General features: G+C 37.8%; 1 protein-coding gene across 1 annotated transcript; it reads right to left on the reverse strand.

The window, feature by feature from the left end:
• Positions 1–1,632: 1,632 nt before the first annotated feature.
• LOC121234843 (DEAD-box ATP-dependent RNA helicase 5) lies at positions 1,633–19,918 on the reverse strand. Its single transcript, XM_041130966.1, has 13 exons — positions 19,357–19,918; positions 19,136–19,260; positions 17,476–17,583; positions 17,189–17,269; positions 14,095–14,173; positions 13,379–13,464; positions 13,249–13,305; positions 13,084–13,151; positions 12,908–12,976; positions 12,691–12,784; positions 2,392–2,556; positions 2,189–2,281; positions 1,633–2,062 (listed from the first exon to the last, which is right to left on the reverse strand). Exons 1-13 carry the CDS (start codon positions 19,841–19,843, stop codon positions 1,967–1,969), a joined length of 1,608 nt encoding a protein of 535 aa, XP_040986900.1. The 5' UTR covers positions 19,844–19,918; the 3' UTR covers positions 1,633–1,966.
• Between the last annotated feature and the right edge of the window lie 7,223 nt (positions 19,919–27,141).

A 27,141-nucleotide genomic window follows, 5' to 3' on the forward strand; every position in this document is an offset into this window, starting at 1 on the left:
GAGGTTTCTTTTTATTAACACTGTACAGACATTAGTTTAGTATTATCTTCACTCTTGTTATTGGTAAGAAAATTAGTATGTATGTCATAGGATGATGGATTCTGCATCTTATCTTGTGGAGATCAATGTGCCAATAATGACCCCAACTGGTTCTAATTGCAAGTGGGGGGAAACATGCATTAGAAAAGAATATCATGTGTACTATCTTTTAATATCATGACCATGCAACTTCCATTCTTTGTCTAGATCAGATTTCATTGGTGAGTTTCCATGCTACTTCTTTCCCACCAATTGCAAACTAGTCAAAACTGCAAAATATCTTCTGGATGTTGACTTTTTGAAACCCGAAAAAATATCATTTTCCTGACTTATTCTTGTGAAGTTTCGAATAACAACTAGAAACCATCAGCATCAACATCAAAATAAATCAACAGATAGTGATCAAGATGGATGAGCTGAACCTGCTTGTCGCGTTTAGTGAGCTCATAAAGTCTTCTACATCGACTCACCAACTTCTGAGGTACTGGCTCGCGCACGCATATTTTGAACAATTCCAAGGAATAAGTCTCGCAATGCGAATGTTGGAGTACTTACGCGGCGAAAGTACTTGTGACCTTTGTGCACCAAGAAATAAGCTTTTTTCAGACTCGACCAAACCCTTTTATCAGTTTGCTAAGAAAGGTATTAGATTTGCATTAGAAAAGAGAATGCATGCACACCGTAGTAGGAAGAAGAGAACCCAATTTACGATCAGCAAAGTATATGCTGAATTATTAATCAAGGTTACAAAAAAAAAAAAAAAAAAAAAACACAGGAAACTGTCACATTCTAAGAAGAAACCTCGTTCTTAGTTGGAGAAGGCAACGCAGTCCAGTTAATTCTTCCACAAAACGTACGTGGGTGTATTACATACATGGTGAAACATATACGCTTAACGCTTCCATCACCACCGAATTTGTATTTTTGACTTGGAACTTGAGCTTTTAACTCAATTTTTTATGAAAAATAATGAGTAGAGTAGTGAAAAGAGTTATGTAGAATCCATCTAAATTAAATTTAAAATATATTTAGATGTTAAGATAAGTTTAATATTTTTTATAGAAAGTTAAAAAATGTTATAGATCCCACGTATAAAGATGTGTTAAGTTAAAAAAAAATTATAAGTCTCACGTGTAAAAAAGTTTTGAGTTGAAATAAGTTTAATAATTTGAGAGTTGGATGTTTAAATGTTAAATTCAACTTAAAATTAGACCGATCTCAACTGAGTCTTACAACCAAACACAACCTTAAGGCATCATCCGTGTTTTGGCCTATATGACATTATGGCGTTTATTGTTAGTACCTTATTTATTTATTGCAAAACATCTCCCAATTAAATCGAGCTGTTGGGTAGACTTTGTAATATATTAAGACCATAATACGTGAACTAATGGTTCTTTATTTATTCATTTATTTTTATTTTGGAGGAGAGAAAGAAATGCAAAGCCAATTAACAGCCTGATTATGTACGACAAAGGGTCACATAGCAAATTATTCAAGTGCTCTAGATATATATATATATATATATATATATAAACCAGTGAACGCTGTAGCTAGCATTCAGCAACTGCCAAATGAAACACAGAACACAGTAAGTTTCAAAGTGTTGTTAATAAAATAAAAATAAAAATAAAAAATCATAAAAAATTACTCATTTAATACATCGTTTTCAAGGAGACGAAAAAGAATTAAATATGATTTGGCATAGCCGACATCATACGGCATGTAGCAACAAATACCAACTCCATAAAGAGGAGCCAGGAAAACAATGGGTACGGTTCATCTTACAGATTTGAATGGCAAAAATATTCAAGGAAAATGATGACACTAGCGTTGCAGAGGACGAAGGGCAATTGGTATTCAACAATCAGCTGTAAATCTTTTGATACCTACCTATAGAAGAAACGCGTTTAGATTACCACATGATTCAGTCTTCGTCGTCCGAGTTGTCAAATGTGATCTTTTTAGACTTGGGAGCATTTACAGGAATTTCCTTGAAGTGAGCCCCGTAAAGCTTGGACTCCTGCAATGCAACAGTCAGTACTTAAAATTATTTGAAGTTGTATGAAGAACTGAACAGTGAACAGTGAATAGTGAGCACAAAAACCTAATCATGGAGAGGAAAATGATACAAAGAAAAAATACACACCTTCTTCTTTACATGAGTGCCAAAATTTTTAAGGGCATCTGGCACAATTTGCCCAGCTTCTCTGAGAACATTCACCAGCTCCCCAGCAAGTCCCTAAAATGGTTTCAGAAAATGAAAAATAAAAGAATTGAATAATGAATGATGCTCCCTCTGGTCAGATTAAGATATTGAACTACCACCCACAATGTATAGAGAGAAGTTACCTTGTTCTGCTGCATGAAGAATGTATGGGCAACACCCTTCTTCCCAGCCCGTCCTGTCCGCCCAATTCTGTGGACATAATCTTCTGTGGTGAGAGGAAAGCTATAGTTGATCACTACTTCAACATCTGGAATATCCAATCCCCGAGCCGCCACGTCAGTAGCTATCTGCGCATATATGGTGTTGGATAAATGCTACAATAAGTTGCCAACTACAGCATAGCAACAAAGCCCAAGTACACATTCGTCTCTAATCTTTTTGATTTGTTGATAAAGCCATTTCATTTTCTCCCCTCCCTCATCACACAAATTAAATGCAGCAAAGCTAAAAATGGTCAAGATCGGCCCCACACAATGAGATCTAATTGACCAAGTGAAGCAGCTCCCATCACTGTACACTCTAGGACTCTCCATCATTCTCCCCCAAAATTTAAACCTTCACACCACAAGTCCACAACAAGGGATCAAGAACTGTAGTACTACCATGACTGCACAATGCCATCATAATCCAGACCAGGTGTGTTATCTCCAGTAACATGTGCAAGGATCAAGCTTCACACATAGTCGCTCACAAATAACAAATAGTAGTAATAATGTACTAAAAAATCTGGGGATGGATAGCATCCTAGGCTTCTAGCAAGAGAGCTATGGCCCCAAGTTACCTATAGGACGTGGATCATTGTGAAATGCAGAAACGGGGAATGGCAAGTCATTCATATGTTAAATAGATGTTAAAAAGCAAGTAGTGGGAAACAAATTTTTTTATATATTTAAAAAACAACCTTTTATCAATATTTTCCTGGCTAAAAGAAGATGATAAATGTACGAAATTCTTCTATAAAGTGGCTAATTAACATAGGCGCAACAATCCTATTGAGGCACTTCACTCAAGTGCTCTCTTCCCCCTCTGAATTAGAAAACCAAATTGTGCATTATTACGAGAACCTCCGCACGGAACCAGCCTGTTGGAGGCCGAAGTTAGATGATTTGTTGTTTGAGTCTATTGATTCACATAGTGCGAGTTCTTTGGAAAGACCTTTTGACAAAGGCGGGGGATTTATAAGGTCATTTGTGGTATGGCAAAAAATAAAGTGCCGGGTCCAGATGGCTTTTCAATGGGATTCTATCAAACTTGTTGGGATATTGTGAAATGTGATGGATTGCAGGTTTTCCTTGAATTCCACTCTTTCAGGAAGTTTGAGAAATGCCTCAATGCAACGTTCATTGCTCTCATACCGAAGAAATAGAGGGCTACAGCAGTTGAGGATTTCCGCCCTATAAGCCTTGTGAGTGGACTATACAAGAACATTTTGAAGGTTCTTGCTAATCGGCTAAACCCGGTATTGGAACAAATTATTTCTAAGCCTCAAAATGCATTTGTTCGGGAGAGACAAATCCTTGACTCGGTTCTCATTGCCAATGAGTGCTTGGATCATAGGTTGTGGGAGGGAGCTCAAGGTATTTTATGCAAGCTTGACATAGAAAATACATATGATCATGTAAATTTCTTTTATACTTACTCGGGAGGTGTGGCTTTGGTGATAGGTGAATTTCATGGATTCGACATTGTGTCTCTACCGTTCGTTTCTTGGTGCTAGTTAATGGCACCCCAGCTGGATTTTTTAACAGTTCTCGCAAATTGAGGCAGGGGGATCCATTGTCTCCTCTTCTATTCGTTATTGTTTTTTTTTATAAGTAAAGGGTAAATTTTATTGATACGAATGAAATAAACATAGCCCGTGTACACAAGGAGTATACAAAAGAACACCTAAATACATTCTAGGAACAATAGATTAAGGACAAAAAGTCATGAGCATTGTTCCCATTAAGTACAATAGTTGAAAACCAAAGTAATAGTGTGTATAAAAAATTTATGAAGCCCTGCCATTGTGCGCTTCCTATTTTCAAAGCACCGCTCATTCCTTTCTATCCAAATGCACCACATAATGCACAGCGGAATCATCTTCCACACTACTGCCACTTGAGGACAGTCTTGAATCTCCTTCCAACAAGCCAGTAAATCAACCACCCTCACTGGCATTACCCAAGCGACGTCAACTCTTCTAAAGATTTCATCCCACAACACCCTTGTCACCTCACAATGCAATAATAAGTGATCAACCAATTCTCCTTGCTTTTTACACAAGTAGCACCAATCCATCACAATAAGCCCCATCTTCCTCAAGTTGTTCGTGGTCAAAATCTTTCCAAGAGCAGCAGTCCATACGAAAAAAGCTACTTTAGAAGGTACACAAGCCCTCCAAATATTCTTCCAAAATGGAACATTACGTTGATACCAATATTTTGTAATACTCCCTGACTGCCACTTGTTATGGAGGCACTTGGCCAAATGGTGAAGGCTGTTCTTGCAGGAGGTTTTCTTTCTCGATTTTTGGTGGGTAATGGTACTAATGGCTCTATTATAATCTCACATCTATTATTTGCAGATGATACCCTCCTTTTTGTGCAGCGGATCATGGCCAGATTTAAACTTTACGTACACTTTTGTTATGTTACGAAGCTACGACGACGCTTAAGGTGAACCTGTTAGGGACCCCGGTCTTGTCCCTAAAACTAAGGTCCACTAGCTTGCCTTGGTGAAGATGATGACTGAGTGACCTTGCCAACTTGCTTGGCCTTCCACAAAATGATGGTGTTTGAGTGATGGAATGATGATGTACTTCGGTAGGCTAAGGCAAATCAATGTGGGTGGCTAGACTTGTTCTTGAGTGAAGTGCCAAAATGATGGAGGCTATGGTTGAATGGATGAGATGAGGTTAGGGTTCAGGTTGGAGGCAACTAGGGTTGCCGTGAACTATGGTGGAAGTAGGGTAGGCGTGGTCTTGGAAGATTGGCTTAGGATTATGGGTGCTTGATGCAATGAGAATGGCCTAAGGTTTACCCTTGATGTTTGGGCCCACTTGGATGGTGATTTGGGTAAGTATGGTGTAGTGTAGCTAGGATTTTGTGGGGTGACTAAGATGGATTTCGAGATTAGCAAGAGATGGCTTAGGGTTTGAGCTTAGGATGATGCTAGGGTTTGGGAATGAGATGGAAGAGTGAGGCTAGGGTTCGGTTGGCTTAGGAATGGATATGATAAGTTTGAAAGATGGAATGAATATTTGACTGAAGAGGAAAATTTGAATTTGAATTAAGATAACAAGTCAATAGTTAACTTAGAGTGATTGTAGGAAGAGTGATTTAAGGAATTCAAGAGGATTTGCAATTCCTTAAATTAAGGGATTGGATTTGGGATTTGAATTTGAAATTGAATTGGAGGAAGTCAAGACTCCTAAAAGGAAAGAACCACCTTAGGGAGCCTTGAGAGATTTTAAGAATTGGAGGGATGGAGTGATTTTAGGGGAGTTCCTAGAATTATGGGATTGGATTGGATTGAGTCAACTTTTCTTAAATTAAGGAAGTTGCCAAAGAGGACTCTTGATGGATGGCTAGGTCAAGGGTTGAGATGATGGAGTTGGCGCCACTTGGTTTAGGTTTTGGTGTTGGGATGGAGATGATGGAGGACTCTTGATGGGCGGCTAGGGCTTGTGTTTAGGGTTTTGAACTTAGGGTAAGGATGTGGTCGGCCAGGATTTATGGTGGATGGCTTAGGATGGCCGAATATAGTAAGTGGGAGTGGAGGCTAGGTGTATTTCGGCTAGGGCAAGTTTTGATGAGGCAAACCAATTATGGAAAGTGACAAACTTATGGAAAGAATGACAAACAAGGTGGTGGTCGAGTTTGGTGGCTTGGAAGAGCAAAAATTGTGAAGAACACCAAGAACAAATGAAGAACACTTAAGAGCAAAAGTAATAATACTTAAGTACTTGAATGAACCAAAGAACAAACAAGATAATTTAATACTTTATTCACGAATTGCACAAGAATTGAATAAATCTCATATATTGATAAACAGAACTTGGATTCACGAATTGCTTCAAGTTGCAAGAACAAGATAGATAGATTGAACCACACCTATTCACAAATTGCAAGGTGTGATCCTCTCTTTGGGATTCACGAATTGCACCCAAAAAGCCCAAGTGCTTAGCACCGAAAGATGATCTCAAGAACAAAATAGTCTACTCACTAGGGAATTTGCCAAAAGATATTAATGCAAAGACTAAGAGTCCTATTTATAAGAATTACAAGTTGGAAACCCCCAATAGGTCCCTTGGAAAATAAATAATTAAATAAAAATTAATAATAAAAAATAACATAGTTAGGATGTGCCAAGTTGACCCATGGCATGCATGAGCCCATGGGTGGGCTAGGCTGGCTGTTGGCATGTGGCTGACAGGGCCCTAGGCTGGTCTGGGCACTGGCATTGCTGGCATGACCCAGACAAGGGCCTGGGCGTTGGGGCGCTGGGCGTGCTGGGGCACGCGCGCACTGGGCGATCGTGCGGGGCGTGCTGAGGCGCTTGCGCGCCTAGCATGGGAGAGGCGTGCGCGCGCGCACAACATGCATGCTGGGCTACGCTAGTAGGAACCCATGTTTTGTTGCCCATGGTCAAGCCACTAGCCAAGTCAAGACAAGGTTGGACAGCCCCAAAATAACCCCACGAGCATGCCATAGGGCCTGCCTTAACATGCCCAGGATGCCCAAGGAGGTTCATGACCAAACCAGCCCATTCAGCATGGCCAGCGCACACAGCAGGCGCAGCCCAGCGCGCCCAGCACACATGCCGCGCGCGTGCGCAACACGCCCAGCGCGCGCACGCCTCGCACACCCAGCGCGCAAGCGCCCCAGCAAGCCCAGCACCCCAACGCCCCGCACGCCTCACCCACGCCCAGCGCGCGCACAACTCGCACACCCAGCGCGCACGCGCCCCAGCAAGCCCAGCACCCAGGCCCCTGCCTGGGCCATGCCAGCCATGCCAACGCCCAGACCAGCCTAGGGCCCTGTCAGCCACATGCCAACAGCCAGCCTAGCCTACCCATGGGCTCATGCATGCCATGGGTCAACTTGGCCCATGCCAACTATGTTATTTTTTATTATTAATTTTTATTTAATTATTTATTTTCCAATGGACCTATTGGGAGTTTCCAACTTGTAATCCTTATAAATAGGACCCTTAGTCTTTGCATTTATATCTTTTGGCAAATTCCCTAGTGGGTAGACTATTTTGTTCTTGAGATCATCTTTCGGTGCTAAGCACTTGGACTTTTTAGGTGCAATTCGTGAATCCCAAAGAGAGGATCACACCTTGCAATTCGTGAATAGATGTGGTTCAATCTATGTATCTTGTTCTTGCAACTTGATGCAATTAGTGAATCCAAGTTGTGTTTATCAATATCTGAGGTTTATTCAATTCTTGTGCAATTCGTGAATCAAGTATTGAATTATCTTGTTTGTTCTTTGGTTCATTCAAGTAGTTAAGTATTATTGTTTTTGCTCTTGAGTGTTCTTCAAAGTGTTCTTGAGTGTTCTTCATTTGTTCTTGGTGTTCTTCACAATTTTTGCTCTTCCAAGCCACCAAACTCGACCACCACCTTGTTTGTCATTCTTTCCATAAGTTTGTCACTTTCCATAATTGGTTTGCCTCATCAAAACTTGCCCTAGCCGAAATACACCTAGCCTCCACTCCCACTTACCATATTCGACCACATCCTTACCCTAAGTCCAAAACCCTAAACACAAGCCCTAGCCGCCCATCATCATTTTCCCAACACCAAACCCTAAACCAAGTGGCGCCAACTCCATCATCTCAACCCTTGACCTAGCCATCCATCAAGAGTCCTCTTTAGCAACTTCCTTAATTCAAGGAAAGTTGACTCAATCCAATCCAATCCAATCCCATAATTCTAGGAACTCCCCTAGAATCACTCCATCCCTCCAATTCCTAAAATCTCTCAAGGCTCCCTAAGGTGGTTCTTTCCTTTTAGGAGTCTTGACTTCCTCCAATTCAATTTCAAATTCAAATCCCAAATCCAATCCCTTAATTTAAGGAATTGCAAATCCTCTTGAATTCCTTAAATCACTCTTCCTACAATCACTCTAAGTCAACTATTGACTTGTCATCTTAATTCAAATTCAAATTTCCCTCTTCACTCAAAGATTCCTTACATCTTTCAAACTTATCATATCCATTCCTAAGCCAACCGAACCCTAGCCTCACTCTTCCATCTCATTCCCAAACCCTAGCATCATCCTAAGCTCAAACCCTAAGCCATCTCTTGCTAATCTCGAAATCCATCTTAGCCACCCCACAAAATCCTAGCTACACTACACCATACCTACCCAAATCACCATCCAAGTGGCCCAAACATCAAGGGTAAACCTTAGGCCATTCTCATTGCATCAAGCACCCATAATCCTAAGCCAATCTTCCAAGACCACGCCTACCCTACTTCCACCATAGTCCACGGCAACCCTAGTTGCCTCCAACCCGAACCCTAACCTCATCTCATCCATTCAACCATAGCCTCCATCATTTTGGCACTTCACTCAAGAACAAGTCTAGCCACCCACATTGATTTGCCTTAGCCTAAACACTTAGGAGAGGTTTATATTCGTAACCCATCTCAACTCATTTCAATTCATCTCAACTCATCTCACTACTATTCATTACTATTCATCAACTTTAACTCACAAATCTCACTACTATTTACAACCCATCTCAACTCATCTCAACTCATCTTCGAATCCAAACGACACCTTAGCCTACCCAAGTACATCATTATTCCATCACTCAAACACCATCATTTTGTGGAAGGCCAAGCAAGTTGGCAAGGTCACTCAGTCGTCATCTTCACCAAGGCAAGCTAATGAACCTTAGTGTTAGGGACAAGACCGGGGTCCCTAACATGCGCGTGTCGTGCGTGCTGGCCATGCTGAATTGGCTGGTTTGGTCACCAACCTCCTTGGGCATCCTGGGCATGTCAAGGCAGGCCCCATGGCATGCCCGTGGGGCTGTCCAACCTTGTCTTGACTTGGCTAGTGGCTTGACCATGGGCCACAAAACATGGGTTCCTACCAGAACCTTGGTAAGTCCGAGATGGTTGCAGTGGGCGTGGTGCCCAGTATCAACAGCCTAGCGAGCCTTTTGGATTGTAAAGTGTCTTCTTTGCCTAAGAAATATTTGAGCCTCCCATTGGGGGCGACTTTTAATGCTGGAGCTATTTGGGATGAGGTTGTAGAGAAAGTAGAGAAAAAGGCTGGCCAATTGGAAACGTTTGTATTTATCAAAAGAGGGTCGACTCACATTGATTAAGAGCACGTTAACTAACCTCTCCACCTATTTTTTATCTCTATTTCCTTTGCCTGTAGGGGTGGCGAATAGGATTGAGAAATTATTTCGGACTTTTTTTTTTTTTTTTTGGGGTTTGGGGGGGGAGGAGGAAACAAAATTCCAACTGGAATAAAGTTTGTTCCCCAATTACTAATGGTGGCTTGGGAGTGTGCAATTTGAGAATTTTCAATAAAGCTTTGTTGGGGAAATGGTTATGGAGGTACCACTTGGAGGGGGATTCGTTGTGGAAAGAATTTATTGACTCTAGACACGGAAGTGCTTGTGGGGAGGTGTATGGTGTGGACTTATAGAAATGACAGTTTCAAAAAACATAAACGTTTTGTGGCTGGAGAGGGTACCAGAATCAAGTTTTGGCATGATGCTTGGTGTGGAGATCGCGCTCTTGATAGGGCCTTTCCAGCTCTATCATATTGCAACTAACAAGGATGCTACTGTGGCGAATCTGCAGGTATTTTCTCATGGTTCTCACCAGTGGAATGTCCTATTTAATAGGGAAATTCAGGATTGGGAATTGCACACCGTTCCAGAATTTCACAGGTTGATATACTCCACGGGAAACACTACGGCACAGGAGGTCCAATGGCAGCAAGAAGTGTACAGTCAGGGCGTATTACAAAATATTGACATCACAAGGTAGTTTTCCCTTCCCTTGGAAGAATATTTAGAGGTCTAAAGTAACTTTCTTTGTATGGACTGCTACTCTTGGGAAGATTTCGACCACAGAAAATTTGAGGAAGAAGGGGCTCATTGTGATGGATTGGTCCTATTTGTGTAAAAAGCAGGGAGAATCAGTGGATCACTTATTATTGTATTGTGAGGTGACGAGTGTTGTGGGATGAGATCTTTAGAAGAGTTGAAGTCGCGTGGGTAATGCCATTAAGGGTGGTTGATTTATTGGCTTGTTGGAAGGAGATTCAAGGCTGTCCTCTAGTGGCGGCAATGCGGAAGAAGATTCCGTTGTGCATTATGTGATGCATTTGGTCGGAAATGAATGGGCAATGCTTTGAAGATAAGGAGCTCACAATGGCGAAGCTTCAAAATTTTTTTGTACACACATTATTGCTTTGGTTTTCAGCCATTGTGCTTAATGGAAACAATGCTCACGACTTCCCGTCCTTTATCTATCGATCCTAGAATGTATTTAGGTGTTCTTTTGCATACTTCATGTGTACATGAGCTACGCCTATTTCATTCGTATTAATAAAATTTACCCTAAAAAAAAAAAAAAACGATTTTCATGACTAAATCTCAGTTTGCCATTGCAATTCTGGGACTCTCAATCTTCCCTTGGGGGCTCCTCATAAATCTATCACTATTTGGGATGGGGTAATTGAGAAGATTGAAAGGAGATTAGCTAGATGAAAAAAGCTATATTTGTCTAAAGGGGAAGAATACCCTTGATTAAAAGCATGTTGTCTAACCTTCCGACTTATTCTCTCTCTTTTTCCTTTGCCGCCAAGGGTAGCAAGGAAGATTAAGAGGATTTTTCGGAACTTTGGTGGGGAGGTATAGGAGAGGGAAAAAAGTTCCACTTGGTCAGTTGGAATAAGAGTCGTCAACTGGCTCTTGTGACTATTTGGGGATGCGAAATTTAAGGCTCTTTAACAAAGCACTCCTTGGAAAATGGCTTTGGAGATATCACATGGAGAGAGATGCCTTATGGAAAAATGTTGTTGACACTAAATATGGGAGTATGTGGGGGGATTGGTGTTCAAATGAAGTTAGAGGAGTGTATGGGATGAGTTTGTGGAAGTCCATTTGGAAGGGTTGGGGGATTTTTCTAAACATATTAAATTTAAGGTGGGGGATGGGAAAATGATTCTGTTTTGGCATGATATTTGGTGTGGGGATTCAGCTCTCAAGATCGATTTTCCTTCTTTGTTTAGGATTGCTAGGGATCAAGAGGCTGTGGTAGCTGATTCTTTTTCTTCTTTGTATAATAACATTCAATGGAATGTTGATTTTGTTAGAGATGTTAATGATCGGGAGGTGAATGTAGTTTCTGGTTTGTTGGAAATTCAAAGGTTGTACAGGGAAGGGATGATAGATTATTGTGGGTGCAGGTAGGAAATTCCAGGTTTTCGGTTAGTTCATATTATAAGGTGCTAACTTGTCATTGTGGTTTTGAGTTTCCCTGGAAAAGCATCTGGAGAGTGAAGGTGCCTACGAAGGTGCCGTTCTTCTGTTGGTTGGTATCTCTTGGGAAAATTCTGACCATGGATAATCTAAGAAAGCGTGGTATGTGTAGAGTTGATTGGTGCTTCATGTGCAAGAAAGATAGTGAATTTATAAATCATCTCTTTATTCATTGTGAGGTGGCAAAGTCCTTGTGTAATGAGATTTTTGGCCGAACAGGTATTGTTTGGGTGATGCCGAAGGAAGTGGTTGATCTTCTTGCATGTCGGAATGGTTTTGAGGGGAGAATTCGTGTGGCTGTCATATCGAAGATGATTCATTTGTGCTTGATGTGGTGTCTTTGGTTGGAAGAGAATGGGAGATGTTTTGAAGAGAAAGAACGTTCTTTGAGAGACCTTTGGGATTTTTTCTTTTGTACTTTGGGTTCGTGGGCCAAGGCTCTTGTATTGAATGATGTTAATTTTCAGGATTTGCTTTAGGCTCTTTTTGTTTCTAGTGTGATGTAGGTATTTCCTTTGTCTACGTCCTATGTACTTAGGTTTTGCCTATTCATTGTAATAAAATTTTCTTATTAACTGTCATAAAAAAAATTCTGGGTCTTACAATTTAAAAAGACCTTTCTTTTATAGATACAAAAAAATTTAAAAAGACCTAAATACAAAAAAAAAATGTTTCCTTGAAAATTCACAAGTAAATTTTTTTTCCTGGCTTAATCCAGTCCACCTTGTCAAGCTTGAGCTCGCTGTTTGCAATTTTTAATGATGCTCAAGACAGTAGCTGGCCTCAAGCATCAGAAAGTCCTAAATTTCCAAGAGTCCGTTGTACATTCTTTACTCTAAGAAATGTTGGCAAAGTGATTATATCATGTGTGGGTGCGCATGCACGACAAACACTAAAATGCAAGTAGTACTTACCATTAAGGGGCAGCTGCCCTTCTTGAATAATGATAGTGCCTTTGTACGTTCATGCTGTGATTTGTCACCATGTATTGAAACAACCTTCCAATTTCTAAAAACAACAGGTTAAAATCATCAGTACAGTTCTATTTTATCTTCAGCAGCCTAGAGCCACGGCAAGAATAGTCAGCTTCGTTAAGTTAAAACTATAGCACCAAAGATGACAGGAACTTACGCCTCTTGCAGCATATTCTCAACGCGTTTTGTTTCCCATTTGTACAAGACAAAAACCAATACTCTATTCCTGAAAAGTAGAATACTCCGGGTTCAATTGACTCAGGCATGAATCCACAATTCAACAAATAAATTAATTTGAACAGGGAAAATATCTAACTGAATGGTAAGAAATACTTTTGAGATTTGTGGTATTTTTCTAGAAGAGCAACCAAACGCTGATCACGTGATCGATCATCCAAAACCTGTGCATGTTTATGAAAGTCTGTTAATAGATTGAACTATATATGCCTGACATAACTTATGAGGACAAAGATCATTTATGCTATTGAGAATTTATACCTCCACTATCTGCAGTACATCATGGTTTGCAGCTAAATCCTCCGAACCTACAACAACCTGAAACCACAATCACTGTTCAAGAGATTGTTATAGGAAACTGCTGAAGAAGTCATCATGTACAAAGATGAACCTTAATCGGATTGGGGTCCATGAACTCCTGTGCTAATTGATGAACTAACAGGGGCCATGTAGCACTGAACATTACCATTTGGCGAGCTGCACAATTAATATCACTCATCAGCAAAAGAAAAAGGCTAGAAAGTAATTCATAAGACTTGGAACAGATTCAAACAAACTCCACAAAAATACAGATCCAAAAACTTAAACTAGAGCTTAATCAAATCCATAAGAATGAGTGCAAAACATAGACTTCTGTTAATTTCATTTCCTTGGATACCTATAAATAAAGGGACTAGTCTATGTTAATTTGACTAACGCAAATACCCATTAAATGGAGGGAGTAGTCTATGTTAATTTGATTTACATGGATGCCCATCAAATGGAGGGACTCACTTAACACGTTCCACCAAGCCCAACATATATGAGAGGTAGACAGTCAAGTAAATACCTGGTTTAAAGCAGGGCCTATTATCCAAATTCATGTATTTCTTTGCTTCTTTCATATGACACATGTAAGTGCAGGCAGTTCATAACTCGGATTTTAACGTCTGTTAACTTTCTTTAAAATCATAGACAAATCCAGTAGACTTTAAAAAAGTCCCTTCTTGTCTACAAAGTGGTTTTCTACACATTGTTGTACGATTATGATGTGCATGTATTTATATCACGGAGGAAGGGATATCTTCCATTGGAGAAGGAAAAAAAATTTGTTAATATGTTACGTACCAGAACAGGTCTGGCCCAATATACAGCGAACTTCTTGCTCAAATCCCATGTCAAGCATTCGGTCAGCCTCGTCAAGAACCTACAAAAAATGAATGTCCACTTGTGTAAAGAGACCAACTGAAACTAGTTGTATCCACACATAATATATATAAAGGTCTATAGGCAGTACTTTTAACATATTATTTCCTTTTTCTCAAAATATGGCTCTTGTGGACGGTGGACCTTATCTAGTTGATGTTCACTTTTAATTTATACTTGTTTCAAAGCTGTCTCTGGTTTGAGAGTGAATCTTTCAAAGGCTGAATTGGTGCTGGTGGGGGTTGTCGCCAATGCAGTGAATCTAGCCCCTCTCATGGGATGTAAGGTATCTTCTCTACACTTGAAGTATCTTGGATTATCGTTGGGTGCTTCCACATGGAGAAGCTACAACAAGATTTCTTGTGGAGTGGGATGAGGGACGAGTTCAAAATTCATATGGTGAATTGGTCCATTGTTTGCATACCAATATTTGGCGGAGGATTGGGGATCCATAACTTGATGAAGCTCAACCAAGCTCTTTTGGGTAAATGGTTGTAGCAGTACCAACAAGAAAGGGGGGCCCTATGGAAGACAATTATAGATTCGAAGTTTGGGGATGCTTGGGGAGGATGGTGCTGGAATGAGGTACGCAGTCCATATGGGGTGGGTTTGGAAAAAACATTAGAAAAGGCTGGGAGATCTTCCCAAGACATGCACGAATTGTGGGGGGTGATGGTTATCATGTAAAATTTTGTTACAATAAATGGTGTGGTAAACATAGCCTCAAAGACACATTCCCTACCATTTTTGAGCTTGTACGGGCGAAGGATGTAGCTGTAGCTGATCTCTTGGTCTTCTCTTAGAGCTACCATCAATGGAATGTAGATTTCATTAGGGTAGCACAAGACTGGGAGTTAGAGGATATCATTGAGTTCTTTGCTTTGGTGCATTCCATAAGAGTGATTGGGGTAGATTCATAGCCAGATCTTTCTACCAAGTTCTAACTAGACAGGGTATGACCACTTTTCAATGGATATATATATGGAAGACGAAAGCTCCTCTAAAAGCAGCTTTTTGTTTGGATAGCCTCCTTGGGCAAGATTCTTTTTTTTTTTTTTTTTTTTTTTTTATGTCGGGAACCTCTCCAAGGCAGGGCCCTTCGGACTCATCCCTGCAGAGTAAACCCCGATCGCTTTTTGTTTGGATAGCCTCCTTGGGCAAGATTCTTTTTTTTTTTTTTTTCTTTTTTTTTATGTCGGGAACCTCTCCAAGGCAGGGCCCTTCGGACTCATCCCTGCAGAGTAAACCCCGGTCCCGTGCACCGCACCCTCGGAAACTTTGGGCAAGATTCTTACCACAGACAATCTGAGAAAACATCGTGTAATGGTGTTGGAATGGTGTTACACGCATAAGAAAATGGGGAATCAGTAGATCACTTGCTTTTACATTGTGAGGTGGCTAAGACCATGTGGGTGATTTTTTTGCGGGAATTAAATTATCATGGGTCATGCCTCATAGGCTGGTGAATTTTCTAGCATGCTGAATCTCCAAGGTAATCCACAATTGGCAGCAATCTAGAAAATGGCTCCTAGATGTATATGTTGGTGCATTTGGCGGAAGAGAAATGATAGAAGCTTTGAGGATCACAAGAGGACAATGGATGAGCTAAAAAAGTTCTCCTTTTTGAAACCTTGTTCTTATGAATGGGGGTCATTGATTTTAATGAACTAAATGTATACTTCTTTTTTATTTTTAGTTGTAAACCCTAGTTAGGTACTTCTCATGTATACTTCCTGTGTACTTGGGCTATGCCTTCTCTTCTTATGAATAAAACTTCTTGATTACCTATAAAACAAATCACTCCAGTGCAAGAGGATCCTCTAAAGTACTATATATTACAATACAAATGAAACAAAAATGAACAAACATGTTTGGGGTTTATGAAAATGCTTTACTACCTTCACCAAGGCCCCCCTCTCCTCCTTTTGAAATGAATTACCTTATGTAATAATTAAACTAAAACTTCGTGTATAAAAGGAAAAGCTATTGGAGATTCATGATTATCAAGATTTGAAGTCTCAGGTTGACCATTTTCTTTGTGCACACTTGTGTTGGGGCTACCTAACCTTTCCCACAGCACTAAATCAGACTACCATGAGAGACTATCACCTTCTCCCCAAAAATCTGGTCTAGTCTTCAATGTTCGCCAGATATTTGCAAATATAACATATCTAGTGGTCAAAGGGCGGGTCAGGGGTGAAATTTACACATAGCGTCGTGGGTTTGACCACATTAGTTCTCTGGATTACATAATACACGATTTTGGCAAGTGGGATCGTGTGTTCAGGGTTTACTTCCTAGGGGTGGATTTGAAGAGTCATACCTTAGTGAGGTTCCACATCATTAAAAAAAAAAAAGGATACGCCCTCTAAAAGTAGATAGGAGATGGTGTCATATATTCAAGTCCAAGAAATTCTAAGATCTATTGTCTAGGTGGGTTTTGTGGCAGGCAAATTTTCTACTATGTCTTGAAATCTCCCATGCCAACTAATGTTGCCATTTGGATGAAGTTCAATAACAAGATTACTTTTTTTTAATAACGTGTCAGTAACAAAATTATTTTTTGATGGCGAGGGAATCTTAGAGACCATGCAAACAAAACATGTCTTTTACCTGGTTAAACCCCAGACTTGTGTAACGCATTCCCATCACACAGATTAGGTAAATCATTGGCTTTTCATCGATGAAACGTGACCCCTAGAAATTATTTGCACCCAAAGGTTTGAACCTTAGACCTAGAAGGAGCATACCACTAAGACCAAGGGCCTTACCACTAGAGCCAATCCTGAGAGTTAGGCCAAGAACAAAATTATTACAATGGACATGTTTTGGTGGAATTGTTTTCCCAAGAGACTGACGTGCAATTGCAAAGGCAAATCCAATTCCTCTAACTACAACCGTTTATTCTCACAAGAAAAATAAGCACAAATTGATTCATTAAACAGAGTAAGAAATAATAATTAAAATTCCAGTATTCTTAAAAAAAATAAAATAAAAATAAAAAATAAAAACTTACCACAAAAGATACCTCCTTAAGGGAGCACACACCCATTTCCATCAGATCCCTTAAACGACCAGGTGTTCCAATGACAACGTCCTGAGTTTAATGAAGGAGGAGATAAGCGATCAAATTCCAAGAGGAAATAGCACCATATTATGTTTCCAAATAAATACATAAAGGGAAGCAAGCAGCACATAAAACATATACTAAAAGGACAAAGAAAATTAAGAATGTGACTTCTACAATTGGCATATAATATAATCCTCATGCAAATAAAAAAAAAAAGGAACAGAATATCTTACAACACCAGACTTCAAAGAAGATATTTGAGGTTGTTTAGACGTTCCTCCATACAGACAAACTGATTTCACACCACAAGGTTTCCCAGCATCGCACAGAACATCTGAAATCTACCAAAAGAACATAAAGCCAACAGTTGGTAATGTTTCTAGAGATTAAAAATCTAATGAATGGTGCATAGATATGTTCGCAAAGAGAAGGAAAGACAGTGGAATAAAAAAAATTAGCACAATTTCAAAAAGTAGTCAGACATACAACAAGAAAATGCTACCATCTGATAATCCAAATTATTTTTGCTGTAGCAACATTTTTCAATTTTTCAGTGGATCAGGAGCTCTTTTTTCATGGCAACCATCAGCTTAAATTTTATTTTTTTGTCCCAATTTGGTTTTCCAATCTGAACATATGAGGAACTGTGTTATTCATGTTGATTCTTAGTCATGGGAGTACAATAACTTCTCAAACAAAAGCTTCTTGTACATCCCTGAATACCTGATTGATGCCCCCTTCATTTTTTCTGTCAAATAACCTTATTTATCAAAGATTTTTTTAAGGAAATGTAAAGTGATTCAATTAAAACTGTCATATGTTTTCAGTTCTTCACATTGTATTTCAACATCATGACATCAAATATTTTATTCGCAAGTTAAGTAATTCGGGTGGGGGGGAAGACAAAATAGTGAATGGTTCACTCAAAATTAGCAATTAACCCACAACTAGAGCCTAGGCTATAATTCAGTTTCCAAAGATATTACTTGAGCAGGAGTTTAGAGTTGGAAAAACTGCAGGACGGCCCAGCTCAAAGTATTTAGACCCAAGAATAACTGGGCGCACAATTTACATTTACCTAGGAAACTCAATTATCTAGTCCCGCATACAAGATTTCCTATGCCAATAGCATGCTCCTCCAAATTTGACCTATCCTCAATTCAGAACTAGGAAACCCATTACACAACACCCATCTTAGCACGCCATATTTTGATGACAAATATCAATCAATAATTTTCCATGCCGTTGAATCCATTTGTTTAGCATTTTGACCCATCCTTCAATCATCAATTCTTTTTGTAAGTAAAATGAAAAAAGCTTGCATTCATCAAAATGATTATGGTTATGCTCACTACCTAAAAGTTTTCATTCAGTCACCAAGATTGCATTCATCTAAACCTTACCATTAAAAGCTTAGTATTTATATAAATCTTTCCAGATTTATACCTTCTTAAGGCCAGCAACCAAAAAAAAAAAAGTTACTACTATGTCATAGTCATGATTTATCAAAGATCAAGCACATAATTTTTTTATCAGTAAAGATCAAGCACAAAAATGAATGATGATTCATGAAATTTATTTGCAGTTAAAGGGGGACTTCTCCACAAAATTTCTCAAAAACAAAGTGGAGTTTAAAAACCTTATAAAAAAAAACCTTAGTAAGGCAAGTAGAAAACAATATCTTTGCTGCTAAGATTAACTACAAATTCGTATACTCCGAGATGTAAACTTTAATTGTGGCAAGGAATTATGCAAAATCTCAGAAACATTAAGGGAAGCAACATCTTCATAATACGGAAGTTCGAATGTATGAGCTGCATAGTACAAACAAATCGCATATACAAAACGAGGAAGAGAAATACATTATGGGTCAATGAATCAATTGCAACATACTTGTTGAGCTAGCTCCCTTGTTGGTGAGAGCACAAGGCACAGTGGCCTGCGTCCGGCGGACATCTTCCCCTTCCGCTTGCTCAATACATGCATAACCGCTGGCACCCCAAATGCCAATGTCTTACCTACCAAAAAAAAAAAAAATAGCAATTTAATAGATACGATCATAAGTCCATAAAGCCAAACTCACATAAGAACGTACCAAAAACCAAAGAAGCTACCTGAACCGGTAGCCGCAATTCCAATAAAATCGCGACCGTCCAATAAGAACGGCCACGCCCGCGACTGAATCAAAGAAGGGCTCTGAAAATTCTTGCAGCACTCCAAAACATCCTCGGGTAGGCCCGACTCGGCAAAAGATCTCAGTGGCGAGTACTTGGCTGCTTTTACATTCTTCCCAGTCACGACCACGAGTCCATCTCTCACCGTTTGATCATCATCAACGTCATCGTTTCGCTCCGGTTCCTCTTTCCCTTGGTGGGTTTTGCATTCTGACACGTCCCCTTCCGTTTTATCGCGCTTCCTCTTCTGGATTTCTAGGGGCTCGATTTCTTCAAGCTTCCTCTTGGGATTGGCTTCGTCTTTGTTGTCATTGTGCTTCTTCTTTTTCTTCTTCTCGGCTTTGAGTTCGGGGTTATGAAAGGACTCTCGAGCTGTCTCTGGTTCGCCATGAAGCATGGTGGTGCAGCTCTTTAGTTTTCGACCCATTGCAGCAGCCGAAGGTAGCTGCTCTGCGGAAACGCAAAAAGTTTTTTAGGGGTTAGGGTTTTGACTTTCTTACGAGACGTGAGTCGAGCTACTCTACCGTCCATAGTAATCCGCTATACTTGCCGTTTAGTGTATTTTCAACCTTTTTTTTTTTAATTTTTTTATTCATATTTTTTTAATAGATTTAAATATTTTTAAAAAATAAAAAAATATATTAATACACTTAAAATTACTTCCTTAATTACTAAGTAAAAAATTTTTTTATCAAGCGGTACATTTGAGCAGTATGTTTTGAAAGACAAAGTAGCATTTTTCTTTTGGCGTAGGCCTGAGGATATTATTTATGATCCATAAATGATAGTTGCATTGCACACCATGGAATCATTTTCAAAAATATAAATAAATATGAGATTTATACAAAAAAATAAAAATTATTTTTTTAATAATAGATCTTATTCTTTTTTAAAGTAATTACATGATATTTACGTACTCTATAACTATATTTAATATTACTCTTTATGATTTATTATTTATTATTCAATTATGTCAAGCAAGAGTAAAAGGATGACAACAAAAAAAAAAATCGAAAAATACTCTATTTAATGCATGTTTGTATTGGATAATATAGCTTTAATTTTAGAATTTGTTGGATTAATTAATAAGTTTTATTATTAAAAAATTATTTAATATTTTATGATTATATATTTAATTCACTTTAAACATTTTTTTGGAGATTATATATACATATATATATATATAAGCAACATAAAAGGTCATTTGATCTAATGCGGTGTCTATAATAAAGATCACATGACAAATTTGTAATTATTTAAAAGTTGTAAGGTGTAATTTTTTTTCTTTTAATAATATTTTTTAAAACTAGAACTCGTTTCGCATTATTTGAAAAAATATGTTTGAGGAAAATAATCATTTTGATGTTTTTCTTTAAACGTATTTTTTATTTTTTAAATTAAGGTTGTATTTAGGTAGTGGAGTGATATGATATAACTCTACTACTATTTAATATTTTATCATTACTTTTTACCTATTTTTTATTATATTTTATTACTATTCACTATTATTTAATATTTTATCATTATTTTTTTAGTACTATTCACAGATGAAGATCATCTAATGTTACTTCACTACCCAACTATAACCTAAAAAATACTTAATATATAACATCTAAATGACCTAATTTTATAGTTACAGCACTAGCATCCAATTTTTAAAATTTGATGAATTTCACTTTAAAATTTTGGCATTGGATTCATCTTCTATTCAAATGTGAAGCTTACAGCTATAGTAGATTATCATTTATCTTCAAATTTGAAGAACTACTATTCAACGTCTATCGGATTATTTTATTACCAAAATCAATATTTCGCACGGAGTTTTGTTCTTTCTTCCTTCTCTTCTCTACTTTCTTTTCTACCCCCGAAATCCCCAAATTCATTTTCGATTCTTCCTCTCCCTTTCTTCTTCCTATCCCCTCCCTTTCTTTCTTTCTCTCCCTTTCTTCTCGATTCCCAGATTTCCCTTCTTCCTCTCTCTTTTGTTCCTCTCTCTTTCTTCCTATCAGTTTCCTCTCTTGTTTTTTGCTAAGCTTGTATTATATACTTTGCTGAGAGAGTGACCAATTCATCTTCGTCCACTAGGTTCAAGTTCGTACGAGATGTTTCAGCTGAAAGAGGACCTCCATCACCTCCATTGGCGCACTGTTACCACTCCTTTCTCTTCTTGATTCTCTGATTCTCCACTCTGAACGTTCTCCATCTCTGTGAGTTCACTCTCTCATGTATATATTAATCATATACGCATGTATGAGAAATTTTGCACTACATTTATATGCTTATGTATGTATTTTTGCCCGTGAAGAAATTTTCAACTCCATATATGTATTTCAATCCTTCTGTTGTTGTGAGATCTCTAGTTTCACTTGAATTTTTAATCCTTATTATTTTGAGGTGTTATTTTGTTATTTTAATGTGTTAATTAAATATGTTATTTGTTTTGGTATTTTATTTTAAATTTATTTTAGAGTATGTTATTTTGATTATTTGTATTGTTTTTATTTTTGGACTTGTGTTTATTTTTGGGCTTATTATTTGCTTGTTTTATTATTTGGGCTGTGTGTGTATGTGTTTTTCTCAGTGGGCCATGGGTGTGTGTGTGTATTTTGGTGACCCGAGATCCAGCCCAGCCCAGTGGGGGCCCAGGCCTTGTGCGGAACACGGCCCAGCCGTGCGGCCCGTGAGAACCCAGTCCCTACAAAGGGAAACGACGTCGTTTTGATGGAGCTAGGGCTCCATCTTATTTCTTCTCGCGCCGCACTCTGCTACTTCTCCTTCCCGATTCTTCTTCCTTCTTCTACCTGCAGCTTACTCTCCACACAGCTGCTGCCGAAAGTAGATCCCAGCCGAGAGCCACCTCCACCTACGTCTCACTCTCTCGTGTCGTTCGGCATGCGCCCCGAGGGTTTGCTGTCAACCCGTGGCATCGCACGGTCACTTGCTCTTCCGCAAGCTCCTCGGTGGCGATGGGCATGGCTTCCGTGAGTGCCGCCGTGTCACGCGTCCGCGAGAGGACTTCTTTTTCTCCACGGCATGCTGCCGTTATTTCCTTCCTCCACCGTGCGACACGCACGCCATGCGAACCGCCGCATTTGGCCTATAAGTAGACCACGGCTTCTCATGGTTTGGGGATCTCCGTTCGAGTATGTTTGGTTTTGTTTTGGATAAATCAATCGGGAATTTTGGTGTGATCCGAGAACAACGTTCTCTTGAACTCTTTCATTTCTGGGTTAATTATTTCTGTGTATTTGATTTGTAAATCCGTGAAGTGTTGTGATTTTGCCGAGCTCTTTGTGCTTTCAAAATCTTGTATTATTGTTGGGTTGTTTGTTGAGTTTCCATCTGGTTTTGTTACAACCCGTGAGTTGAGAGAACGGTTTGTCAGTGTTCAGCCGTGAGACGCCGTCGCCACTGTTGGCAGCACTTCTTTTCACGTGATCTTCCAGATTTTATCAATTTCATCGTGTGTATGTAATTTTCTCTTTTATTAATATTATTTGTAATTTCTCAATTTTATAAATAAATTGTTGTATTTATTGGCTTTATAAACTGTTATTTAATTGTACAATATTGGTTTGTTGAAAATGTATTGTATTTGTTGAAGTGTTGGGCTTTAAATGGTATTGTGGAAAAATGGGCCTTGGGCCGTCGAAGTTGTTGAGATTTTAAATGTAATTGGGCCTTGGGCCGGATTGGCGGATGGGACTATGCGTGTATTTGTGAAATTGTGTTTCGGCGTTTATTGAGAATTTGTAAAATGAATTATTTAAATGCGTATTCTAATAAACTGTTGAAAAGCATAAATTATCGTTTTGTTAAATTATGCGGTAATGTCACGAAGTCTGTTGGATATTGATACTGTTGCGTGGGTGCGTGTGTTTCACGACCCCAAGCCGAGATGGGGCATTATCTCGGTGGAGCTCCTCTGGTCACTCGGGAGCGTAACAGACTGACGTGACATCCTCTGAGTTGTCGCAGGGCGACGACGGGAACGGACGAGATGGTAACGCTCTCGTACCGATTCCGTGACCTTTGGCTGGTGAGGTTAGAGGATGCTTGGCCATGTACGCGCTGGGCGCGGAACTGAGCATCGCTCGTTACGAAGTCTCATGCACGGACGTTACCCGTGATGTGACGAAGAGAGCCAGGATGTGCGGACGGTCCATAGGGGAGACCGTGGTGCATGCGTAAATTCATAATAAATATGATTGGGAAAAAAATGGGATTTTTGGGTAAAAGAATAAAAATGATATTTTTGGGAAATGAATGTAAGTTGTTATTTTGTCCGCATGGGAACACGTGTTTGTATAAATGTGTTTTAAATCTCTTGGATGTTATTTTGGTTAATTACTTGCTGAGATGTCATAATCTCATAGTGGTGTTTACCCTACGGTTCCGTTTTATGGTGCCGTAGAGTTTGACGCAGAGCCCGTGTATGAACCTGAAGGACCGACTTTGCCAGAAGCTTAAGTCGTGGTTATGTTATTCAGCGTTTTGAGACTTGTTTCCCTTATGTTATTTGCTTTCTTTAAATTATCTGACGGAAGATTGTAAAATATTTGTAAAGTTATTTTACTGTTTTATGAACAATTCTGGTACTTAATAAAGAAAAACCCTTTTATTTTCACTGCTGCGAAAATTACTGTACATTTAATGTATGTTGTACACACTTTGAGCACTGGTCTTTGGGGTGCGTGATCCGTGTGGTCATCATCCCGGTGTCACGAACTCCATAAAAATAACACGTGGGGGTCGAGGGTGCCACAATTGTTTGAAACAAAGAGTTGTTTTTTCAATCCTTTTTTGTGGGCTTTCTATTGTTTCTTCATGGGTAAAATATAGATGCTTTTTTTCAATTAATTTCATTTTCAATTAATTTCAATTATTCAGTCGATAGCATCACATTCAGCTACCATCACTTATGGGTTTACAACTTCTGGCTTCTTAATTGAACTCACTCTCCTGCAAATGAGAGCGAGTTTCATTGATATATATACTTGATTTGAATATATGAACCTTGAGGCTGAAAATAAAATTGATGAAATTCAAAACCCCTGCTTTGCGCAACATGAGCTTGTGGTTCCAAAGTGCACTTTTTTTGATTGGATTCTTGTTGCCGATTAAAAAGTTTGTAGCCAAATCTTTCTTTTAGCAACATTTTCTGTTGCAGTAAGCCAAGTTTTTGCAGTATTACGAAGATCATTAATTTGTTGTGGTGAAAAAATAAAAGTGCTATTTAAAGTTTTGGAACTATTGTTTTAAAGTTCCTATTCAGAAATGACAAAACCAATCGAGTCCGATGTAGCTTTCCATAGTTATGTTCATGTTCAAGTCCAAACAATTTAATATAAATTGTGACTTTTTGTGGATTGTTGTAATTTGAATTGTGACTTTTTATGAGTTGTTTGTAATTTGAGTTGTGACTTGAATTGTAATTTGAATTGTAACTTTTTGTGGGTTGTTGTAATCTGAATTGTTATTCTGAATTGTGACTTTTTGTGGGTTGTTTGTATTCTGAGTTGTGACTTGAATTGTAATCTGAATTGTGACCTTTTGTGGGTTATTGTAATCTGAATTGTGACTTTTTATAGGCTGTTGTGATCAAAATATATTCAAAGTATTATCTCATTGTCATGAAGTTACTTTGAACATTTTTGTTGTTGTATTATACTGCTGCTCTATTCAATGCTGGAATTGATAAAACTCTATTTTTGCAAAACAATGACAATATAGTTAAAATTTTGAAACTGATAAAATTTTGTTTTATCATGTGGATCAATTTTTATTATTGCTTTTACTTTGTGGTAATGAAATTAATAGAAATGATGAAGAAATTGTGAATTCTTTATACCCTTTTCTACTGAATTCATGTGAATTTGGATGAAGAAATTGAGAGAACAAAATTTGATAGAATGGAAGAAGAAATATTAGCTTTTGATGAGTAGGAAGTAATAAGATGATAGATCTATTTATAAGGCTTAATCCGAGATTATTAGCTACAACTAAAAATCTTAGCAAAAGAAGAATGGTTGATTACATCTACTTGTTGGTTTCAAGAATTATAGATATGAATGTTTGGTATTGTGCATGGTGGAATGAATGTGTTTGTTAGTTTTTAGAATTGTAGATGTGAAGTTTGGATAGAGAAGCAGGGTTTGTGGAAGTGTTTGTTAGTTTCAAGAATTTTAGATGTGACAATTGAGTAGAAGAAATATTGGCATAATATGTTTGTTGGATGAAAGAATTGTAAATGTATTTGTTAATTTCAGAAATTCTATATATGATTGTTGAGTAGAAGAATGATTGTTAAAATATGTTTGTTAGATAATTAGGTTGAGAAAAAAAATTAATTGAAAAATAATAATTTAAGTATCAAATTAAATTATTAATTAACATATGGTTAGTGTAATTGTAAAATATGAAAGAAAAAATAAAAAAATATTATTATTAAAAAAATAATTTATATTATTATTTTGATAAATTCAATAACTAATCTAATATAGAGTTATAGATAAAGAAGATTTAGATATAATTTTTTTATCAAAATTTAAATATAAATTAATGAATCTAATACTAGCACTCTTAAAAAGTTCTTAAAACAATCGGCTATACAATATGTGGACATGTCACATCAGATAATAAATACAATTTGAATTTTGTATAACTAAACGGGATTCCATAGGATACCCTACAACAAAAGGTAATGTGTTGACACAATAGCACCACTTTTAAGGATATTATTATCATCTTATCACGATAAATTATTACACATTCACTGTAAGAATAAGACTCATAAATTAATATGTCTAGACGTTATATGTAAATATACTTGTTAGTAAAAGGGTAGTGCACCATGTCATCCAAGTTTGCCCACTTAGTATGCCTTATTATACAAATTGCACTTTTCTTTTTCTTTTTACTTTTTTTTTTAAATATTTTTTAAACATATTTAAATATTTTTAAAAGATAAAAAATTATTAATGCACTGATAGTTACTTACTTAATCATTAAGTAAAAATAAATATTAAAAATTAAATAAAATATATAAATGATCAAATTGAAGGGATAAACTTAGAGGGCATAGTATCATTTTCCTTAGTAAAAAGAGTTCTATAATCTTATATATAGCAACAAGCTACATTAGTGTGTGACTTTTATTTTATGAGATATTTTTATCGACCAAACATTTCTCTTTAAAGCTTTGTATAGTTATATTACTTTTAATGGCATAATAAAATGTGATACCATAAGAAAACTACATGTGTCCATATTCTAAAATTATTTTATTGTAGTTAAAATTGTGAGTTCTAATGTAGGGCTTTGTTAGGGAAAGAAGACACGTATAATTTATCATTAATGATTATTTCTTTAAAAAAAGATTGCAATGTAGGCATAGCATGAAACATGCATTCTTCAATTTTATGCGATAAAGCCAATGTAACATCCTCTTCTCAGGTTTAAAAATAAAATCACTTTTTAAAATTTTTTAGAAAGCCGGAATACTACTACTGAACTTTGAATTAAAAATATTTTCTTTTGTTCTGAAGGAAATGCAAAGTACAAAGATTTTTTATATTAAATAAAGTCATTTTGAATTAAAATATTGAAATCATAAATAAGAGTGCGTGAAAGCATTTATTAAAATTTCTTAAAATCTGTGCCATAAAAATATAACTTAAAATCTCCGTATATGATCTAAGTCACTGTCACGCCTCCCTGGACTAA

Source organism: Juglans microcarpa x Juglans regia, chromosome 6D, assembly GCF_004785595.1.
Source record: "Juglans microcarpa x Juglans regia isolate MS1-56 chromosome 6D, Jm3101_v1.0, whole genome shotgun sequence".
Lineage (NCBI taxonomy): Eukaryota > Viridiplantae > Streptophyta > Magnoliopsida > Fagales > Juglandaceae > Juglans > Juglans microcarpa x Juglans regia.